The following is a 22,278-nucleotide window of genomic DNA, read 5'->3' as shown; positions in this document are numbered from 1 at the left end:
CGGTACTTCAATGCTCCTGCTGTTGTGTGTCCTTGTGTGCAACATGGAATATATCTACTTGGCAAGCCAAGTAGATTTACAAAAGTTACAAGTTTACAAAAAACAGTCTGATTGTACAGCAACATTAACATTTGTCTTCACTTAAGTGGCACCTGAACTTGAACACATGATAATGCAGTTTGACCGCTCTGATGTGACTGCAACTAGCTAGCCAACTACGCGATCTTCAAGGAAACATTTTGGGCTGACTTAGTGTTATTACGTTTTGCAGGATATTTGGCTGGAGGCCTGGAGTGTTGTTGTTGTTGTTGTGGTTCCCCGGTCTCAATTTTACAATAGACCCCCCTCGCGCAAGTACGACACCACCGACAGGGGGTCGCTCCAGAGCTGTAGGGTCAAGGTTATGTGGTGGTGTTGTCTGAGGTCCTGCCAGAGCGGATATTCCAGGAGAATGTGAGTGATTGTGTGGGGAGCTCTCTGGCAGGATGGGCAGGTGTCTGTGTCTGCTTGGCCTATTCTGTTTGCGTATGTTTGTAGTGAGGGGTGGTGGCCGCAGCAAAGCCTGGCTAGGTGTACTCTCTCCAGTCTAGAGAGCTGTGTTTCTGTGCTGCTTATATCAGGTGGTGGGTGCCCAAGGACTTTGTTGTTGCCGGCCAGCTCCAGCGTTCTAAGTGTCATGATTGTGTGTACGTTTTTTTTTATGCTGGTGTTGCCTTGGGGTGGGGGTATTGTGTCTAGTATGTTGGTGTAATATCTGTGTGGGGTTTGCACTATTTGTCTGTGTGTAGGTGGGTGGTTGCGTAGGTAGTGGCACGGGTGTTGTGCGTTGTTTATGGCTGCGGCTATGAATTGTGTTCCTCTCATGTCGAGGTGTGCTTTTATGGGAAGTATTTTTGTTTCTGCAAGAAGGTGTTCTATGGGGGTGCTTTGTGTGCAGCCTGTGACTATCCTGAGTGCTTTGTTTTGTAGTGTTTGGAGTTTCTGTACGTTTGTGTTGGATAGTGCGGGTGCCCAGGCGGGGCTGGCATAAGCCAGCACTGTTCTGATGAACTGTTTGTATGTTGGTGCTAGTGTTTCTTTGTTTTTGCCGAATTTGGTACCGCCTAGGGCCCGAAGTGAGTTGAGTATGATGTTTGCGTTGTTCACTATGTTGTTGATGTGAGGGCCGAATGTCATGGATGTGTTGTAGGTGACCCCTAGTATTTTTGTTTCATGTGTGTGCGGGATCGGGGTGTTGTTTAATGTGATGTTTGGTCTGTATTGGTGCTCCTTTGTGTGGCTGGTCATTAATGTGTTTGTGGATTTATGAGTCTGTTCAGTGTGAGCCATTGTGATAAAGTGTTGAGATATGTTTGCGCTTGTTGAGTACATATGTCTGCGGATGGGTGAGTGGATGTTATTGTGACGTCGTCTGCGTAGGAGGCAATGTGGATGTTTGGAGGTGGTTCGGGTATGTCGTGCATGTATAGATTGAAGAGTGAGGGTGATAGTACGGAGCCCTGTGGGACTCCGTTGGGTATGAGTGATGTGTGTGATGACTTGCCTGAGTAGTGTACGTATGCTTGTCTGCCTGATAAGTAATTGGCAAGCCAGCGTTTGTTGTTGTTGTGTAGTGTGGTGTTGTAGATTTTGTTTGTGAGAGGGAGGCAAGGGATGGCATCAAATGCTTTACTGATGTCTATTGTAAGTAGTAGTGTTCTGTGTGCGGGTTTGCGGGAATTGATGCCATCGTTTATGCTCTGTGTGAGGTTTGTGAGTAGTGTTGTGGTCGAGTGGTGAGGTCTGAATCTGTGTTGTGTTGGAGAAAGTGTAATGTGCGGAGTGGCTGTGTTCAGTATGAGGCGCTCTATGACTTTTGAAGGTGTACAGAGTAGTGTGATTGGTCTGTATGAGGCGGCCTCAGTGGGTGGTTTGTTGGGTTTGAGAAGTGTTATTATTTTGCCAATTTTCCAGATGTATGGTATTTTGGAGTGTGAGTAGGAGAAGTTGGCAATGTTTGTAAGTGTCGTGATTCTGTGTGGGCCAAGGTTTTTAAGGTGTACATTTGTGATGTTGTCGGGCCCAGCAGCGGAAGAGTTTTTAATTTGTTGTATGACCCTTTTGGTGTTGTTTGTAGTGGCTAGGGTAGCTGTTGGGTCTAGTGGAAATTGTTGTTTGCGTCTGATGATGCGTCTGTCTTCTTTGTATTTGGGTAACCTACTTATGTTTGTGTAGTGTTGTATTAGGATGTTTGCTTGTGCTTGTCTGGTGGGGATGTTGTCTGTATTGGTGGTGATTGCTGCGTGGGTGTGTTCTTGTTTGCTGTTTGAGTTGTGTAAGCTGCGTATAGTTCTGTAACCGTATAGTAACCCTGTTAGTAATGCAGATTGTGGAAGCTGGAAATATTATGAAGCAACATGTTTACAAATTGCAAAGGGCAAACTACAATTTTTTCTATAAAAAAAATACAGGACATTAGAGCCATGGTCAGGAAGGTGCAGCGTGTACGCCGGAGGTTCGTTTTGGGATGTACGCCAGTACGCCAGGGAAGAAAGTTGCCAATATGCTTGCTAAAAACGGAAGTGTAACCCTCGCCAATGCTGCATGATCAACACGGGCACACGTAAGTTACGATTGATGCCTGGCAATCGTCACAAACACACGTGCATTATGATCTATATAGATGATGCCCAATGATTAACACTGATGCGCGCTCTTTGCGATCAAAGTGGCCGATGCCTAATCATCGACACAAGCGCACGCGATTTACGATCGTTTTAGCCGATGCCCAATGATCAATACTGATGCGCGCTCTCTGCGATCAAAGTGGCCGATGCCTAATGATCGACACAAGCGCACGCAATTTACGATCGTTTTAGCTGATGCCCAATGATCAATACTGATACGCAATCTTTACGATCAAAGTGGAAGATGCCTAATGATTGACACAAGCGCGCGCAATTTACGATCGGTTTAGCCAATGCCCAATGATCAACACAGAAGCGCGCTCTCTGCGATCAAAGTGGCCGATGCCAATGATCGACACAAGCGCACGCGATTTACGATCGGTTTAGCTTATGCCCAATGATCAACACTGATGCGCACTCTCTGCGATCAAAGTGGCCAATGCTTGATGATCGACACAAGCGAATAACACAAAATATGGTAACACTAACAATATGGTATTAACAACACAACACATTGCAACACAAAATATCACTGCACAACAGCACTGCACTCATCACAACATATCACTATACAACACATTATAACACACCCTAACATGACATCACATTATAACATAACATATTATAACAAACAATATCATAGCACCACATATTACAACACAACATAATGAAACAACATTACATAACTCAATGCACTGTAACACAACATAACATAAATAACATAGCATGACACATTGTAATGACATGACACAATACATTATAACATAACTAATCATGATATAACACTATACATCGTAACATAACATAGAACAACAAAACAAATTATACCGCAACATATCCTAATAAAACACATTATAAGACATCATAACTCATAAGACATCATAACCCAGCACATTATAGCACATCATAATATAGTATCAAAAATTATAACACAATCAAACATGATACAACACATTGTAACATAACACATGATACTATATCAGATCACATTATAACACAACCTAATATAATAGAATACATCATAACATAAAAAAATTAAAATACAACAGAACACAGGACAACAGAACATAATATAATACAATATATTATGTTGCATTATAATGTGATGTGTTATGTTTTGTTGTTATACTGTGCTATGTTATGATGTGTTATGTTATGTTGTTATACTGTGCAATGTTATAATGTGTTATGTTGTTATACTGTGCTATGTTATGATGTGTTATGTTATATTGTGCAATGTTATGTTATGTTATGATGTGTTATGTTGTTATACTGTGCTATGTCAAGATGTGTTATGTTGTTATACTGTGCTGTTATGTTGTTATACTGTGCAATGTTATAATGTGTTATGTTGTTATACTATGCAATGTTATAATGTGGTATGTTGTTATGCTGTGCTATGTTATGATGTGTTATGTTATGTTGTTATACTATGCAATGTTATAATGTGGTATGTTGTTATGCTGTGCTATGTTATGATGTGTTATGTTATGTTGTTATACTGTGCTATGTTGTAGTACTGTGCTATGTTATGATGTGTTATGTTATGTTGTTATACTGTGCAATGTTATGTGTTATGTTATGTTGTTATACTGTGCAGTGTTATAATGTGTTATGTTGTTATACTGTGCTATGTTATGATATGTTATGTTATGTTGTTATACTGTGCTGTGTTATGATGTGTTATGTGTTTATACTGTGCTAGGTGATGATGTGTTATGTTGTTATAATATGGTGTGTTGTTATACTGTGCTATGTTATGATGTGTTATGTTGTTTTAATGTGCCATGTTGTTATAATGTGCCATGTTGTTAATAATATAATGTTATAATGTGCCATGTTGTTAATAATATAATAAAGTTCGTAATAGAATGCACTAGATTGTAATAGAACGCACTAGATCGTAACAGAACGCACTAGATCGTAATAGAACGCACTAGATCGCAGTAGAAGGCACTAGATTGTAATAGAACACACTAGATCGTAATAGAACGCACTATATTACATTAGAAGGCACTACATTGTAATAGAACGCACTAGATCGTAATAGAACGCACTAGATCGTAATAGAACGCACTAGATCGCATTAAAAGTTACTAGATCGTAATAGAACGCACTAGATCGCATTAGAAGGCACTAGATCGTAATAGAACGCACTAGATTGTAATAGAACGCACTAGATCGCATTAGAAGGCCCTACATTGCCATAAAACGCATTAGTATGCACTAAAATGCTCAAAACCAGATGAGGACGTACGTCGGGACAAGCCAGATCACCCAGATGCGGATGTATGCCAAGACAAGCCAGATGCGGACGTATGGTACGTCGGGACAAGCCAGATGCGGACGTACGCCGGGCATGTGCGCCAATAATGTTATTTTAGCTCTTTGTATGCCGCGTTGTACGCCAGTAGAAGGGTTTGGAGCCTCGTTTACGCCGGATTAATCCGCGGAAAACGGCACCATCCTGGGTATCGACTAGACTGCTTGAATTGCAGATTCACTAGAAATTAAAAAGCAAAGAAAACGCCACAAAAATTCAGCATTTCTCTCTTGAAAACATTTTGGAGACCAGCTCCATTGTCAGTTCAATAAATCTAGAACACAAATACAGTCAGAAAATTAATAAAGCTTGGAGTCATAAGAAAAAAAAACAGAAGTTAAAACCTAAATTTACAGTCAAAGGGCAGAATAATATAGAAATACCTATCTATTCACAATTTCTAATGGATAAGAACTGTAGCCTGTAGGCAGCATTTAAACTAGGCTTCTCTTTAAAAATGTACAACGATTCCAAAATGCGCAGATCGGAAGCACCAGAACTACAAGCTAAAACCTTAAAGTCAGTGTCGGACACTGAAACGTTGCACTGTTTGACGTGAGTGCGCACAGCCAAATGAGGAGGGCGCAATAGTAACTGCCCAGTCCTTTAATTCCTCACTTTATGCTCATCAACCCTAGTGAAAAGGTTGCGTGCCATCATCCCAACGTACGCAGATGCACATCATGCACAACTAAATTTATAAGCTAGGGACAATCGCATGTGAGAAGGGAGGATATCTTTGTATCAAACGCAAACCTATTTTGAAATTATTAACCAGTAAGATATGAAGATTAATGTCTGGAAAGTATTTCATAAACAAATCTGTTAATTCTCTTGACATAACTTCGGACACATGGCCAAAGTATGGAAAAGAACAGTAAACCACTTTTCTACTATCAGGCTCTGAAACAACTTCACTGTGTTGCTTAGACATGAATTTCTTAATCTGGGTAAACACCATGCCAGAAGGAAATCCATTAAGTGAGAAGAGGTTGCGCAAAAATTAAATTCAGAATGCATGGCATGGAAAGTCAAGCATATACAAAAGCCGCGGTGTAATAGTGTTAGGAGCCCATTTAACTTGAATCTAAAAGAACAAAAACTAAAAAAGCTGGTGCTTAGGCTGATGAAAGTTGATTTTCTGAAAACAGATGCTTGAAAACGGCCATTAGATTTAGTAATATTGCAGTCTAGAAAGGACAAACTATTGTTTGATTCAAGTTCCATGGCAAATTGAATAGAATTTTATTGCAAGTTTAAGTAATTGAAGAAAAGTTTTACATGAGAGGGATGCTTGAAAATAAGAAAGGTGTCATTTACATGTCTGTAATAAAAATTGGTTTGAAATCAGGAGGACAATTGGTCAGCCATGAAATCTCGTGGAAACACGTACAAATATTCGCAAAGGTTGGGCCGAGGGGAAGACCCATGCCCAAACCATCAATCTGTCTGCAAAATTTACCAGCAAATATGAAAATCATATTTAGAACTGATAATTCCAGCAGGGATTTAAAAAAATTTTGGTTCAAACCAATAACAGTATCATGAATATCTTTAACCCTTTACGCCCTGGCGTGACGAATTCGTCACACCAGGGACTAGCTACCTTTTCCAACAATTTCACGTTTTCTATCATTTTTTCAAAAAATTCACAAGAATAAAAAAGTCTTACATTTATTTTTTACATATGTGTACTAAGTTTCAAAGTTATCTGTCAGTAAATAACCGAAATAAGAAATATAATTTCCAATTTCCAATGGCTATGTCCAATTTCTTATGGAAATTCTATTTCGGTTATTTACTAACAGATAACTTTGAAACTTGGTACACATATGTAAAAGATAAATGTAAGACTTTCTTGTTCGTAGGAATTTTTCGAAAAAAGTGAAAGAAAACGTGAAATTCTTAGAAAACTGCCAAAAAGGGGGTACTGTAGAAATCTATCTCCTCCTATGATTTTCAAGCTACAACATTGAGAGCGCTTATCATTCGGTGCGTAAGGACCATATCTATTGATTGGTCCTTGCTGTTTTTCAAAATTCTAATTTTTGTGGGTGGGGTGGGCATTTTTTGAAAAAAATTATTTCTCCCCCACCCTTTCGAATTTCTCCTCCCCTTTTATCAAAATATTTTCAAAACTTCAATGAAATTGAAAAAAAGCTTCGACCAATCTCTAGATCTTTTATTTGCAAATCGAATGGTTTATTACTCATTGCTGTAGCTTAAAAACTCTGGGAGGAAATAGGTTTGCAGTGACAATAAGTGTGAATGTTCAGTAGAGCGCGACAAAGTCCCGAGCGCCTCAAAATAGGCATTCAAGGTGACATGGATGCAAGACTAGACATTACTGGAGCCGAAATTCAGTCAAGGATAGTGGGAACGACTGCATGAGCACCATCCCACATGACAGCAGCCAGTTAACTAAAGATCAGCGTCTTCAGTTTGCATATTCATGTGCCCAACCTGTAATTTTTGCCTATATTAAATGTGAAAGAACTCCCCACCCCTAACACTTTCACGAACTGTCGTCAAGGCATAAATCAACGTACAGAGATGATTTTGGTACCATTGGATAGGTCAGAATGTCAGCTTCGAAGTGAGACTTAAAACCAAAAAAGTGAATTTTACCATTTTTGTCCCAGAAATTCAGGGCGTAAAGGGTTAAACAAAGTATTTAGACAGATCTCAATAGTTTCAGCAAGCGGTATACTGGTATTTGTAAACAAATTTTCCACATCAACGGAGGCCATTGTTAAGTCCTGAACCAGATAGTAGCCAGAGCCTGATAGTACATAGTTCCAGAGCCTGATAGTAGAAAAGTGATTTACTGTTCTTTTCCACACTTTGGCCATGCGTCCGAAGTTATGTCAAGAGAATTGAAAGATTTGATTATGAAATACTTTCCAGACATTAATCTTTGTATCTTACTCGTTAATAATTTTGAAATAGGTTCGTTTTTTAGATAAAAAGATATCCTCCCTTCTCACATGCGATCGTCCCTAGTTTATAAATTTAGTTGTGCACGATGTGCATCTGCGTACGTTGGGATGATGGCACGCAACCTTTACACTAGGTTCGCTGAGCATAAAGGGAGGAGTTATAGGACTGGGCAGTTACTATTGCGCCCTCCTCATTTGGCTGTGCGCACTCACGCCGAACAGTGCAACGCTCCAGTGTCCGACACTGACTTAAAGGTTTTAGCTTATAGTTCTGGTGCTTCCAATCTGCGCATTTTGGAATCATATATTTTTAAAGAGAAGCCTAGTTTAAATGCTGCCCACAGTTCTTATCCATTAGAAATTGTGAATAGATATTTCTTTATTATTCTTTAATAGTTATTTCTTTATTATTCTGCACTTTGCCTGTAAATTTAGGTTTTAACTTCTGTTGTTTTTGTTTTTTTTTCTGATGACTCCAAACTTTATTAATTTTCTGACTGTATTTGTGTTCTAAATTTATCGAACTGACGATGGAGCTGGTCTCCGAAACTTTTTCAAGAGAGAAATGCTGAATTTTTGTGGCGTTTTCTTCACTTTTAAGTTTCGATTGAATTTGAATTTGGGTCCATGCTAAGTGACTGCTAACCTCCAGTCAAGACTGTTGAATTGGTCATTCATGCAGCATAAAAATTACAGACTAGTAGTCTAAAAAAATTATAAGTTTACATCACACACATCAGGTAAATAAGTTCAATTAATAGTTATACAATTTATTATAGTCCTTATAGAATGTAGATTCAACATATGGCATGGTTGCTTTTGCCCCACAGGCAGGAAGATGTGCCAGGTGCACAGGAATTCATGTCTTTAATTTTTCATTCTGTGCGGTGTGCGGTAATATGTCAAGAAAAAAATCGCTGTGTTTGCGCCATTACTAGTTACAGATTAAACATATAGGTAAGTGGTAACAACAATACTGCCATGCAGCTAGGTGGCAATGTAAGTAGGGTATTAATAACCATATATAGTTCGATCCCTGCTGCTGCCAGCAGCTGCAGCTATGCTGTGACATAATATCTTCTCACAACACCAATGGGTATCAATGCTTGTAGTGTATTGACTATTCATAACCATATATAGTTCAATCCCTGCTGCTGCCTAAAGCTGCAGCTATTATATGACGTAAAATCTTCTCACAATGCCGATAGGTATCAATGCTTCTTGTGTATTAATAACCATATATAGTTCAATCACTGCTGCTACCATAAGCTGCAGCTCTGCTACAATGTACATGATTATCTTCTTGCAATGCTGATAGGTGGCGATGCTTGTAGTGTCCATGTTCGCTTCATACGCGTAATAGTGACCGCACACGCGTTCTATGCTAGTAATGCTAACAGCGGTGGGCCGGTGGCAGTGAAATTACATGATCGTATCCATGTGACTCACAGCCATGCAGGTATGCGTATTGAAGATGGTCGTTGCATTCAGTGCCAGCTGTCATCACCCACTCTGCATGGCTGTTTGTTTTACCAATGGCACTGTTTTGAGCAATCCTGCGCAGTCCTGTCTCCTGCGCAGTATTGAGATAATTCTGCACAAACTGCACCATCTGCGCGGATCATTGATTTCAGGAAGCCCATTTTGCATGGGAATATTCCCCAAAAACCTACATCTTCCTGAGAGTGGTTTTTGCCTTCCTACCCTCCTGTTTCTCAGGCATGGAATATATCTACTTGGTGAGCTGCAACTGAATTTTTCAAGCAATGGTTTTATGGATTTGCCAGCTGTGATTTTATTTGTTTGAGCCATGATTCCAATTTTTTCAAGCCATGAATTCCATATCTCAGCCATGAAAAGTCATTTATGAGACACGAATTTATTTACAAAGTCCATGCACGTGTTATCCCAAATCTCTAATTTTTACCTTAAGACAGTCAGACGGCAACAAATGCCAACAATAACAATTGTCTCTACTGTAAGCTAAACACATTTTAATGCAGTCTGACTGCTCTGACATGACTGCAACTTTGCGCAATCTTCAACAAAACGTTTAGGACAGAGTGACTTGTTATCATTACGATGATTACGTCCTGCAGGATATTTTGGCAGGAAAAGTAAAGTAATGCTGATTGCAGAAGTTGGAAATTTTATAAAATGACATGTTTGCAAAGTGAAAACTGCAATTTTTTCACTCAAACATAAATTCATGACTTTCAAGATGCAAGATTTCATAGCTACTAAAATTATATGATATTATAACTGCAATATTTCAGAAAAAATTTGACTTTTCCAGCCCTGATGTTTCTCAACCCTGCACTCCTCAAGAACCCACTTTTATCATCCTTTTCTACCTTGACCTCAATATGATCTCCAGATATCTCATCATTCTCTCAAACAGAACTTGAGTTCAGATAGACCCACAATCATTGCCATCTGCTCTTTGCTTTTTTGCTTCTCCCTTCCAACTTTGTATCTCACTTCCCTCATTCAGAATCACCTCCATATTTTTGCAGAAACTTATACTTATAGCCTGTTTTGCAATTTGCTAACAAGGAGTATCGCCAAAATTTCTGAATAGATTTTTCACAATTTTGCATACAAACTCCTGTAGAAGTTATTTGTGTGTATAAGTTAACTTTTTTAGGACGACTTTATAACCTATATATAATGCTTATAAGTTATTGAGAAGCTTAATTATGAATAGCTTTCCTGGAAAAATGAACTTATTGACCCATCCTCTGGCCTAATTCTATGCTGGGATTAAGTATACATCATTTGGTTTTTTTTCAACAGATACCATCATTGTATTTTTTTCTTTTGTATTTATATATAGGCTTTTACTCAACCTATAAATTAAGTTGGAATTGAATATAAATTGCTCAATCTAAAGATAAATAGAAGATTTGTACAAGTTCATATACATAGTTAAATCAAATTCTGTTTGATTTTTTGATAAATATTTCTTGTTCATTATAAATCGGATATATGACCACAACCCCAGCTGCATAAATAACCTTATTACTAGCAAATTACGCCCCAGTTAAGACATTTTTGATGAGCAAAATGTTTGAGTTGTATGATCTTTTATTGATGTGTGTTCAGTTGTTTATAATAATTCTTGGTAATTGCAAATCATTTCTGAATAGTTAATTTGTTGGAACAGATGCTAGCACAAAATTTTTTCTGGCCTTTATACAAACAAAATGTTGACATGAGTTAATGTGTTGAGTTGTAGTTTGAGTTGTTAAGCAGTTAAGAGAAATTTCTTAATTGTGAATTACTGCTCAATGAATTAGCCATATAACTCTTAGAGTTATATGGCTACTTCTGAATCACGCATTGAAGTCACTTCCATACCCGGCCTCTATGATACTATAACTCCAGAGTTATATGGCTATATATAATATGTATAGGTTTGCTAAAATCTATAAATTTCTCACAATCTCATAACAAGTAGGATTTATATGTAGAAGTTCTATGCTTTCGATGCTTTCACTGAGTCTTATCCTAAATTACCAACCTTTGAAAAAAATGGCCAATAGGTACTCAATGGAACTTGCATTAAAATGTCAACTTCATGATAATTGATTCAAATTTATCTTTATTGCTTGAACAGGCCTTGCTATTTCACAGTTATCAATATTCACTTTGGATATATTTTTAAGGATGTACAGGATGGGCAATGAGATATTTAATAGTTCTTGTTAAGGGAAAATTTGAATTGAATTCTCAAGATCATTTATAACTATACCTATAGATCTCTGATAAAAATTATTCTTTGAAGATTAATGATTTTTTCATTTCGCAGGTATCCCCTAAATAATTACACATTTGGCACCAAAGATGCACTGTTTGAGAAAGACCCAAGTGTTCCCGCAAGGTTTGCACGGATGCGAGATGAATTTGACAGGATTGGTATGAGGCGAAGTGTTGAAGCTGTGCTGCTTGTTCATGAACATGCCCTCCCTCATGTCCTCCTACTTCAGCTCGGCACTACATTTTTTAAATTGTATGACCCAAAGACATGATCATTCCTTTTCTATTGTAATACTAGCTCTTAGCTTGCTGTTTGTACAAAATTAGTTTGAAATCTGTAATGAAAATTGAAACTATTTAATTTATTGGTTTTCTGTGTAAAAATTTGACTAGATTTACTATGAATTATGAGATTAGTTGGTATGAATACCTAATGAATTATGGTTAATTTAAATATTGAATTATTGATATAAATTATTGAATTCGATGAATTATTGGTTAATTGACAATTTATGAGGTTAAACCTAAGTCTATCTAAGTAATTTGGGACCTTGACAAAAAAAGATGCTTGAATATCTACGTTCAATCTTTCAAACATTTGGATTGTTTGAGTTTTTAAGAAATGATTGTTTTTATTGTTCATCATTACCTAATATATTGTTTCGACTCAGGCCAGGTGGGGAACTTGACACAGATGAGGACGAGGTTGAGGGGCTGAAACGCCTGCTTGCAGAGACTTTAGGACGGCAGGATGGAGTGAAGCAGGAGTGGATTGTTGAAGACATCATCGGCAACTGGTGGCGTCCTAACTTCGAGCCTCCACAGTATCCTTATATTCCTTCACACATTACCAAGCCCAAGGAACATAAAAAGCTCTACCTTGTTCAACTCGGAGAAAAAGGTTAACAAAACTAGCCAGTTACCAATAAAAATAGTACCTATATATCTTCTTTAATTATTTATGCTCTGCAGGACAATGTTTAGTTGCTGTCACATACTTGAAATCTATCTGTAATATGGCGTTATTTTTAAAAATCGAAATAAAATAATGTTATCATTCGACTAACACTTAATTCTTGTCTTTCTCTTGACTGCTGGAGAGCTCTGGTTTTAATTTAATTTACAAGAAATGTTGCTTAATCTCAAATGTTTTCTTGAGATTAAATTGAAAGTTTATTCATTATTGAAATGGTAATTTTATATTATAGTTAAATTGTTAATTGCCATCAAAGTTATTTGTCTGATACAAATTACTCGTTAATATACCTATTGGTTGAATTTAAAACGAAGTGACTTTATTATGCACACTTGCATAATATGTACCTTTTGGTACAACTTAAATTTTTAGCTTGAAAACATGTTGCAGTATTTCAGGTATGAAAATGTGTCTTTAATTTTGTTGTTTGAGCAGCCGTGTTTGCTGTACCCAAGAACTACAAGCTTGTGGCAGCGCCTCTATTTGAACTGTATGACAACTCCCAGGGCTACGGACCAATCATCTCCTCCCTCCCTCAAGCTCTGTGCAGGTAAACTTGCCCAAATTTGTATACGTGCATCTCAATTAAAGGGTGCGCCTTTACATTGATATATACTGAATGAATAAATGTAAACAGTCCTTAGATCTCTTCAATACTTTCCTAGGTTTGAAAAATTTATTGCTAATAGATAATTTTTTGAAAACGATTTGATATTTTTTAATGATGAAGAATCATTACTACTTATTAATGTTTCATTAATTTTTTGGCAAGGAAATAATTTTAGCACTTCAAACTTTCTCTAATTTTGATGCACGTATTTTCCAGGAAAATCTCACTAAGCAAATTATTTCCAATGAATAATGATATTTTTTTTCCGTTTCCAGGTTCGACTTTACATACATGTAATCATGAGATCTACACATTCATCATCATCGTCATATTGCCTCTTCATCATCACAACGATCACTATACTTGGATTTGTCAGTCACTTTTACGATAAATGTTTTGGGATGCCGTTGAAGGGAGCAGATTTGTTTCTGCATGAATAAGTAGTGCTTATTGCTGCCGAAGTCAAAGAAGGAACTTCGCTGTAGGCCACGCAGCTTGATGCAACAAGCATACATTGTGCGCGCTGCTCACTAAGCTTTTCATCTTACATGCAAATGTAACTGTTTCATGAACTTTGTGCCAGACTAAATTCGGCAGTGAAGTATGCTTAGTTTGGTGAAAAAACAATGGATAATTTGTTGCTTTATTATGGAGACGTGTAGCCTCGTGGCATAATTCCTCTGTCCCTGAGTCAATACTTTAACTCGGTTGTACTTCAGAAAGCAAGCATATAATTGAGTACTTGATACATTCAAATTTGTCTAACGATGTTTAATACGTAGAGCCAGGCTATTTTTAACCCAACTCGGACGACTATTTCGGCTATGTAATAATGGCTTTTGCAAAAGAATTTCGAAAATTAGTCTGATTTTCAAGCCTCGTCTATCATTTAGTGAACATCATGTTTCGTATTTATCATTATCATTTAATTATAAGTGATTTTGAACTAACGTGCCTCATTTCCACCCGTTCGCATTGTAAAAATGATTCGTTTGAAAAAGAAAAACTCAAGTTATTAGAGGAACGTTATGTGCGTTACGTAAAAGGACTTAGAAATGAGAGCCACGCTCCTATGCAACGGAATGTGGTCTATTAATGGAGCCATCAGTGTCATAAGTCTTAAGTTGGCCTAGGGCAACTCGAGTGTAGCACAACTTACGGTTATCCTTTGGTGGAAGAAATGAAACTGGACACGGCCGTTGGAGGGAGACTATACTGATCACTGAAAGCAGAATTAGCAATCATTTCGCCACCTTATCAAAGGTCCTAACTAGACTAGCAGCGACCACAAATGCATGGATGTGCAATACTGTGAGGGCGAGATTAGTAACTAACTTCCATGTTGTTCTTGATATCGTGCCGACTCGAAGCTTTTGGCTTCACATTGATTGACTTTTTGAGAGCATGTGTACCATGTAAATGAAGTAATGTTTTTTCTGTTGAAGCATTTAAAAATTCGATGCATTATAAATTATTCATGGAACTAGGTGGATATGAAATTGTAAATACTAAGGACAACAATCGATAATGTAATAGCAATCCAACGATAATGGTGAACTAGTCAAAATTCACCAGTACCTTATTCCGTCAAAACACCACAATGATAAATTTGTAGTACCTATTACTTGGTACTTGAACGAGACGGAGATATGTTCATAATCTTTATACGGCAATATTTCCAGTATGATGGCGCAATGGAAAACGTAAACAATCGCTATTTGACTACAGTTTCAGCTACCAGAGCAATGGTCACTCAGGTTTCCACAAAAATCTGTGAAAGGACTACAATTATGCAAGACCCTTACAAACTCAATAAAATTGCACGCGTAAGTTTCAAGTCAGATATAATACCAAACACTCTAAAAAAGTAGCTGTATAAAACTGATTTATTCAGTTCATTGCATAATTCTCCTGAGTATCAGTTATCGTGTTATCACATCGTCAACATTCAAAAAACTTCTCACAAGTTTTTTGTCTGCCAAAAAAAACTTTTATTCGTGCTAAAATTCCAAAGCTTTATGCCCTGCAAGAGGTTTGCACGAATCATAGCATCTAATATAGCATAGGCAGCACATTAGCGCACCTAGTTGAGCAAAAAATCCTGCTGGAATGTTAATCACCGACTGATTTATTGATGAAGGTAATTCAGAGCGGGCTGTTGAGTGTTACAAGTGGATCATCAACAATGCCCTGACGCTGCAGTCGTCGCCAGGCAGTGAGGACCTGCTGTGTGGTGTAGCTGTAGTCCCAAAGACTGCAGAAGACAACGTGCGCTCTCTTCACTCTCTCGTCGTCCCGCATCTGGCGCTGTAGACGCTGCTGGGCGAGCTCCTCGCTACAGCCGTCACGCTCACAGATACGACGCACTGCCTCGCTCTCGGGCAACACGCACACCCACACCTGCGACCAACCAACCACATCATAAACACTCTAGAATGGGCATAATTATGGTCTTGAATTTATTCAGCCTTTTTTGGTGTTAACTAGCCAAAAAAATTAAAGATTCAAGATGTTTAATCAAGGATATTGTGGGAGGGCGCAATTAAATATTAAACAGTTATCTTGCATATTGCCACACACATCAGGTCCATGATTGCAACATTCCTATAATGGATGAAATATTCAGAACATGAAATTTTATCATTTACTTAATGTGCAACACCAAAAAAGTTGCATACAACATTACATGACAAACTGATTCATCATGCCAAGTTCTGAAAGTTAACTAGGGTCAGTCAAATAACAAGCCTACTATACCACTTAGATCGCCACATTTTTTAGGCCATGGAATAACTGGTGACACTCACATGCCATTCTATAATGACCACTATTTGCAACAAACTAAATTACCGCATGATTGTGTTGGACTAAACCACATGCAAAAAAAAAAAAACACGAATTTGGTGCCCTGATTTTTAAGAGCTCCTTCATGTCCCTCTGACAAACATATCTTGACAAACTAAATGGTAAAGAGTACTCGGATATATTTGTAGTCGGCATACACAACTGAAGTGTACGGACAGATAGAATAACTGGGCATGCCTAGCCAAGACAGACATGGCCAGAAGGCAGAACAATGATTAGAATCTAAGGACAAACCTTGCTATTAATAAAAACAAATCTCAAAGTTTCTTCCTAATTTTGTACATTATTGTAAGCCACAAAAGAAAAATAGAATAATACAAACTTGAGGTAAGTGGTAAAATATCATGAAAACTTGCACATATAAAAACTATGATATAAATTTTGTTGCCAATTTGCTTGCCATGTACTTCTTCTAAATATTATCCCAATCAAGTGGCATCACAACCAATTTACAGATAAGTCTCAGCATTCATTACCAGTACGTACTTACTTCATGACATTGCAGGTCCCACTGTGCTTCAAGAAGCACCGCAGCATCAACAACAACGAGTTTGGCTCCTTGTATTTTAAGTTCAGCCACTTTATTCTTTAGCAGCAGCAGAATCTCAGGCCACACTAAAGAATTGAGCTGATTTAACTTCTCTTGATTACCAAAGACCAAAGCGCCAAGAGCTTTCCGATTTATCTCTCCAGTTTCATTCAATATTTTTGGCCCATAAGCTTCAACTAGTTTTGAATAGCACTCTGTTCCTTCCAGGTAGGCTTTGTGTCCAAGTTTATCACAGTCAATAATGCTGGCACCAAAGCTTTTCAGACGAGAAGCTATGCTCGACTTCCCACTGGCAGATCCACCAGTAAGCCCAATAATATAAGGGGAAGGTTCAAGCTTGTTTGAAAGATTAGGATCTTGTAAACAGGTGCCAAGTAAACGCATGCGTCTAGAACTTGAGCTCAATTTTTCTTCTTCATGAACATTTCTGTTCTCATCATTAACCAGATCAATTACTACCACATCCAACTGATTCAAATTACGTTCAGCTCTAGTCTTGTTCACAAAATGGCCACCCCTCAATGTTTCCTGGCTTACAATGATCATTTCCATTCTTGGATCTTTTCCACTGGGACCACAAGGATCAATAATTGGTTCCAAACAAAACTCAATTGATGGATCCATGTCTTCAAGCAAATTCTTCAAATTTTCAATTCGAACCTCGACAGGCTCAATCAATGGAGCTAATGTCTTCTTTTCCAATAATATGCCATCTGCCATTCCAATTGTAAATCTATTTCTGCATCTCAAGAGACCTTCTGCCAAAAGAATTTTATGACCAGGATGAATGCGATCAAATGTGCCTCCAGCAACAATGTTTTCATAAACTTTCTCATTGGTTTCAGAGCTAATGCTTCCTCCCAAGGCCTCAGCTATAACTGAACAATTACTAACATCTTCATCTGTTAATAAAGTTATGGGCTCTTTCAAATTGAAATAACATTTATACTTGGCTCTCAAATACTTCAATTTCTCATCATCTAAGTGATCTACAAGGAGGTTTGCAGGCTGTAATCTTGGATTATTTGGTATTATGGAGTGGCCTTTGAATCCAGACATGATAATCCTGGTATCCAGTTGAGGTGCTACTGTTGAGAATGATCCATAAAGTTTCTGGATAACTTGACTTGATGCTTTGATAGGCCATGTGCTATGATGCATTTTTCCGGGATCCTCAAAAATTGAGGCAGAATCAAGGTGAATATACAGGTCATCTTTGGCATATTCACATGCTCTGGTGACCATCTGCAAAAAGAAATTTCAAATTGGTGGAAAAAGAAGTTAACTTTATGCATAAAATCGAATAAGAGATACAGATCAGGAACTAAATATTTACAAATTAAATTTACTAATTATTACCTGTGGTATGAGTGCAGTCAGTTGTTTGTAGGGCAGAGTTATGATCAAGAATCCTCTCATTTTGACCTTCAAGCAAAAAAGGATGAGACTAAGAGCAGGGAGAGATGAGGGTGAAGGAAATTGATCAAAATTCTGAAACAGAACAAACAAAACATAGATAAAAATTCCAATAGAATCAAAAATTGAATACAATTTTGAATGATAAAACATTAATTGATGACAGTAAAATAACATCAGTGTCAGGAATTGATTTTAAAATTGTGTCTCCCGTCTAAGGTACTGTCAAACAGGATAATAAGGGATGGGCAGGGTAAATTTGGACAGTTGTCCCACATTTTGTAGAAATGTTGTAGCAGCTAAACTAATAAAAATGTTGAAAACTTAAATTTCAACATTTTTATGATCTAGATATTATAAGCAAGCTAAGAAATCATACATTTACATCACATCACTAAAAAAAATCACTGAAAAAGTGTGAAAAGTGAGATTTTTAAAAAGTAACACTGCTGAGGTCTGTAGCAAAAAAAAAAAAATATGCTTATTGCTCAGTATTAAAAAATTTCACTTACATAAAAGTTGCACACAGGTGTTGGCGTAAAAACGTGATAGACGGAGTTTGCGTATCTCACAAACAAAATGGTGACCATTTCCGCAAGAATAAGGGACACCCCTGAAAACGCATTTACATTAGGACCTCAATTAGCAAAGACTCCAGTTAAAGAAAAAATCAATTAATGACAAAAAATTTTGATTACATTTACCTTGCTCAGCAAAAAAAATTTCACTTAATCATCCATCATCACAAAATTGTGCATAGGTACCTACCTAGAATGTCAATGTCATAGATAGAATTGTGCACTGGGCAACATAGAATGCAAAGAAATTAACCTAAACTATGATTTATTTATCTGAAAAATATGATGGTTGCCACTAAAATATTCCTTTCTGTTTCAGGAAGGGGAAGGTTATCCTTTCAGGAAGGTTACTATCCTTTTTTTTATAGAGAATTCAGTTGACTGAATTAAAATGGTGTGAAATTACAAGCCAACCTGTAAGCTTACAGATAGAGCAAATTAATGCTATACAGCTGCTGATATGAAGCATGCAGACTTGCAGTGGACAAGGTTGTTATAAAAGCTCCATGTTCATGGATACAGTAATACCGTATCACATGAATAATATGGTAATGTATGGATTTTGGATGGTAATATCGTATCAATAAATGAAAAACAAGTAAAAATCATAGAAAATGTCATTTATTCTACATCTGCATCATCTACAAAGGAACAGGAGGACTTCAGAGTACTGTCAGTAATAGATGAGTACACTCTGCATGGCGCATGCTTCAAACATTTTAAAATTAAATTTCATTCCAAGTGTCCCAGATTACCCCATAAGGGGTAATTCAGCAATTCAAGTTGGATTGCTCAGTTTTTAAGTGGATTATATCCAAATTAAATTGATTTAGACAGTAGTGCTTGCATGAGAGATACTTTTAGGTTTCTAAATGTTAACAACATTGAAATCCGTGCAGAAACATAAATTTTTAATATTTTACCTATTTTAGGTTAAAATTTAGGCTCCTATGGAGTATGGACTTGAAACCAAACCTTGTCCAGGCCTTTTACTTTCAAATTCAAAAACGTTTGATTGAAAAATTGTGGTTTACAAACATGTTATTTAACATTTTTTCAACTTTCGCAATCCACAGTACAATAACAGTCCCACCAAAATATCCTGCCAAATGTAATGGTAACAAGTCAACCTAAAACGTTTTGTTGACAATTGCATAGTTGTAGTCACGTCAGAGCAATCAGACTGCATTATCACGTGTTCAGTTGCCATTGAAGTAAAAACAAATATTAATTTTGCTGTTTAAGGTAAAATTAGAGATTTGGAGCCACACTTCCACAGGACTTTGTAAATAAGTTCACAGCTCATAAATGGCTCTTCATGGCCAAGATATGGAATTCACGGCTGGAAGAAATGGAATCACAGGTGATGGCTGGCAAATCCATAAAACCATGGCTCAAAAAATCCAGTCTCAGCTCAGCAAGACTTGAAAATTTTATGAAATGACATGTTGGTGTAGTGCAAACCACAATTTTTTAACCCTTTACTGCCTGATTTTCTAGGTTAAAAATGGCAAATTTCTCTTTTCCGGTTTTTAGTCTCACCTTAAAGCTGACATTCTGACCTATTCAGAGGTACCAAAATCATCTCTGTACATTGATTTATGCCTTGATGACTGATCACAATGTAACCGGGCGCACTAGCGGGTGGAACAAACTCGTTCACTTACTGAAAATTACTCTTATAGTGCTCATCACAGAAAACAGGAATTAATGAATTACTTAGGGATTTGCTTTTATTTCAGTATTTATTCTCATTTATTGAAAGAAAAGCCAATATGTTAAAATTTTATACAATAAGAAAAATTTGCCAAAACTCATAATCAAAACCAAATCGATAACCGTTCAAACCTTAAGACTGTAAACATGAAACTATGGTATATGAAACTATGGAATATGAAACTATGGGTGAAGTGATACACACAGCAACTGAAACAAACAAATGAACATAAATATACATGCAATAAGAGACATAATAATTTATTTGCTATGTGAGGGAATTTAGTGAAGTTAATTTGACTTTAAACATGAACAACAAAATAGGAGTGAATTAAACAATATATTATAGAGTTAAAACAGTCAAGGGCAAATGCAAATGCAAAAACGATTTGAGATAACAATTAAAGTAATTATTGCAACACAAGCATTGCACTAAAAATTAATCAAACTGACAGATATGAAAAGAACATTAATAATAAATGACAATAGAATGAATAAGAACCAAAATGCATAAAACAATCAGCCTAAAATATGTACATTAGACATGATTGATAATTAAATAATTGATAATTAAATAATTGATAATTAAAGTGCAGACTAAACAGCCAACTCACCAACTGGTAATGGCAGCGTGAGTTTCAGAACATTCTGCTAACTCAAGATAAGTTTAGTTTGCATGCATTAATTTAGGTTTATGGGGTCATTCAATACCTGAAACAAGAAAAAAAAACACATAGGGCAACATTAGACACAAATGCATGAAATACTATTAGCATAGCTTGATAAGCATGAAAGATGATAAATAATAACCAAGTTTGTACTAAGTTAAAATAAATGAATGAAATAGAAAAGTATATAATTGTGAGCTGAAACACATGAGCTTGGTCTGCCCTAAGATTACCCCCAGCAATAGCGAAAGGGTTAGGGGTGGGGGAATTCTTTCACATTTAAGATAGGCAAAAATTACCGGCCGGGCACATAAATAGACGGTCTAAAGATGCTGATCTTTAGTTACCCTGCTGCTGTCGTAATTTGAAAAAATATAATTCAGTACTCACTGCAGTGAGTGACAGAGAGCCCATTTTCTTGTTGACAAAAACTTGAGGTCACGGACGGACAGACAGACAGACAGACAGACATGGCGAGCACAATACTGCGTTTTTTGAGAAAATTCACTAAATGCACTATTTTCTATGCTATGATGTGTTATGTTATGTTGTTATACTGTGCAATGTTATAATGTGTTATGTTGTTATACTGTGCTATGCTATGATGTGTTATGTTATGTTGTTATACTGTGCTGTGTTATGATGTGTTATGTTATGTTGTTATACTGTGCTATGTTATGATGTGTTATGTTATGTTGTTATACTGTGCTATGTTATGATGTGTTATGCTTTGTTGTTATACTGTGCAATGTTATTATGTGTTATGTTGTTATACTGTGCAATGTTATAATGTGGTATGTTGTTATGCCGTGCTATGTTATGATGTGTTATGTTATGTTGTTATACTGTGCTGTGTTGTGGTACTGTGCTATGTTATGATGTGTTATGTTGTTATACTGCGCAATGTTATAATGTGGTATGTTGTTATACTGTGCTATGTTATGATGTGTTATGTTGTTATAATGTGCCATGTTGTTAATAATATAATGTTGTTAAAATGAACCATGTTGTTAATAATATAATAAAGTTCGTAATAGAACGCACTAGATCGCATTAAAAGGCACTAGATCGTAATACAACGCACTAGATAGCATTAGAAGGCCCTAAATCGCCCTAAAACGCATTAGTATGCACTAAAATGCTCAAAACCAGATGAGGACGTACGTCGGGACAAGCCAGATCACCCAGATGCGGATGTATGCCAAGGCAAGC

General features: G+C 36.9%; 2 protein-coding genes across 3 annotated transcripts; one reads left to right on the top strand and one right to left on the bottom strand.

Moving 5' to 3' along the window:
• The first annotated feature begins 11,719 nt into the window (after window positions 1-11,719).
• On the top strand, window positions 11,720-14,219 carry LOC108680750 (cleavage and polyadenylation specificity factor subunit 5). Its single transcript, XM_018169647.2, has 4 exons — window positions 11,720-11,940; window positions 12,359-12,588; window positions 13,099-13,213; window positions 13,549-14,219. The coding sequence occupies exons 1-4, from the start codon at window positions 11,720-11,722 to the stop codon at window positions 13,568-13,570; spliced, it is 588 nt and encodes a 195-aa protein (XP_018025136.1). The 3' UTR covers window positions 13,571-14,219.
• A 249-nt stretch (window positions 14,220-14,468) lies between these two features.
• On the bottom strand, window positions 14,469-21,141 carry LOC108680749 (bifunctional coenzyme A synthase). Of its 2 annotated transcripts, XM_018169645.2 has the most exons (5): window positions 21,013-21,141; window positions 18,617-18,717; window positions 18,048-18,179; window positions 16,629-17,933; window positions 14,469-15,673 (listed from the first exon to the last, which is right to left on the bottom strand). In XM_018169645.2, the coding sequence occupies exons 2-5, from the start codon at window positions 18,692-18,694 to the stop codon at window positions 15,419-15,421; spliced, it is 1,770 nt and encodes a 589-aa protein (XP_018025134.1). In that variant the 5' UTR covers window positions 18,695-18,717; window positions 21,013-21,141; the 3' UTR covers window positions 14,469-15,418. The 2 variants fall into 2 exon arrangements, with proteins under 2 accessions (XP_018025134.1, XP_018025135.1); XM_018169646.2 differs by lacking the exon at window positions 18,617-18,717.
• Window positions 21,142-22,278: the final 1,137 nt, after the last annotated feature.

Source organism: Hyalella azteca, unplaced genomic scaffold (assembly GCF_000764305.2).
Source record: "Hyalella azteca isolate HAZT.00-mixed unplaced genomic scaffold, Hazt_2.0.2 contig11733, whole genome shotgun sequence".
NCBI classification, from domain to species: domain Eukaryota; kingdom Metazoa; phylum Arthropoda; class Malacostraca; order Amphipoda; family Hyalellidae; genus Hyalella; species Hyalella azteca.
The sequence above is the reverse complement of the archived record's forward strand: the minus strand, read 5'-3'. Positions and strand labels throughout refer to the sequence as shown.

What these genes read in the sequence shown, in the direction of transcription:
- LOC108680750 (XM_018169647.2), top strand. Translation starts at nt 11,720, where the DNA reads ATGATTTTTTCATTTCGCAGGTATCCCCTAAATAATTACACATTTGGC. An exon ending in GGCACTACATTTTTTAAATT is followed by an intron (nt 11,941 to 12,358) that starts GTATGACCCAAA and finishes GTTTCGACTCAG; the next exon opens with GCCAGGTGGGGAACTTGACA. An exon ending in TGTTCAACTCGGAGAAAAAG is followed by an intron (nt 12,589 to 13,098) that starts GTTAACAAAACT and finishes TTGTTTGAGCAG; the next exon opens with CCGTGTTTGCTGTACCCAAG.
- LOC108680749 (XM_018169645.2), bottom strand. Translation starts at nt 18,694, where the DNA reads ATGGTCACCATTTTGTTTGTGAGATACGCAAACTCCGTCTATCACGTT. An exon ending in CACCTGTGTGCAACTTTTAT is followed by an intron (nt 18,180 to 18,616) that starts GTAAGTGAAATT and finishes GTTCTGTTTCAG; the next exon opens with AATTTTGATCAATTTCCTTC. An exon ending in TGACTGCACTCATACCACAG is followed by an intron (nt 17,934 to 18,047) that starts GTAATAATTAGT and finishes TTCTTTTTGCAG; the next exon opens with ATGGTCACCAGAGCATGTGA.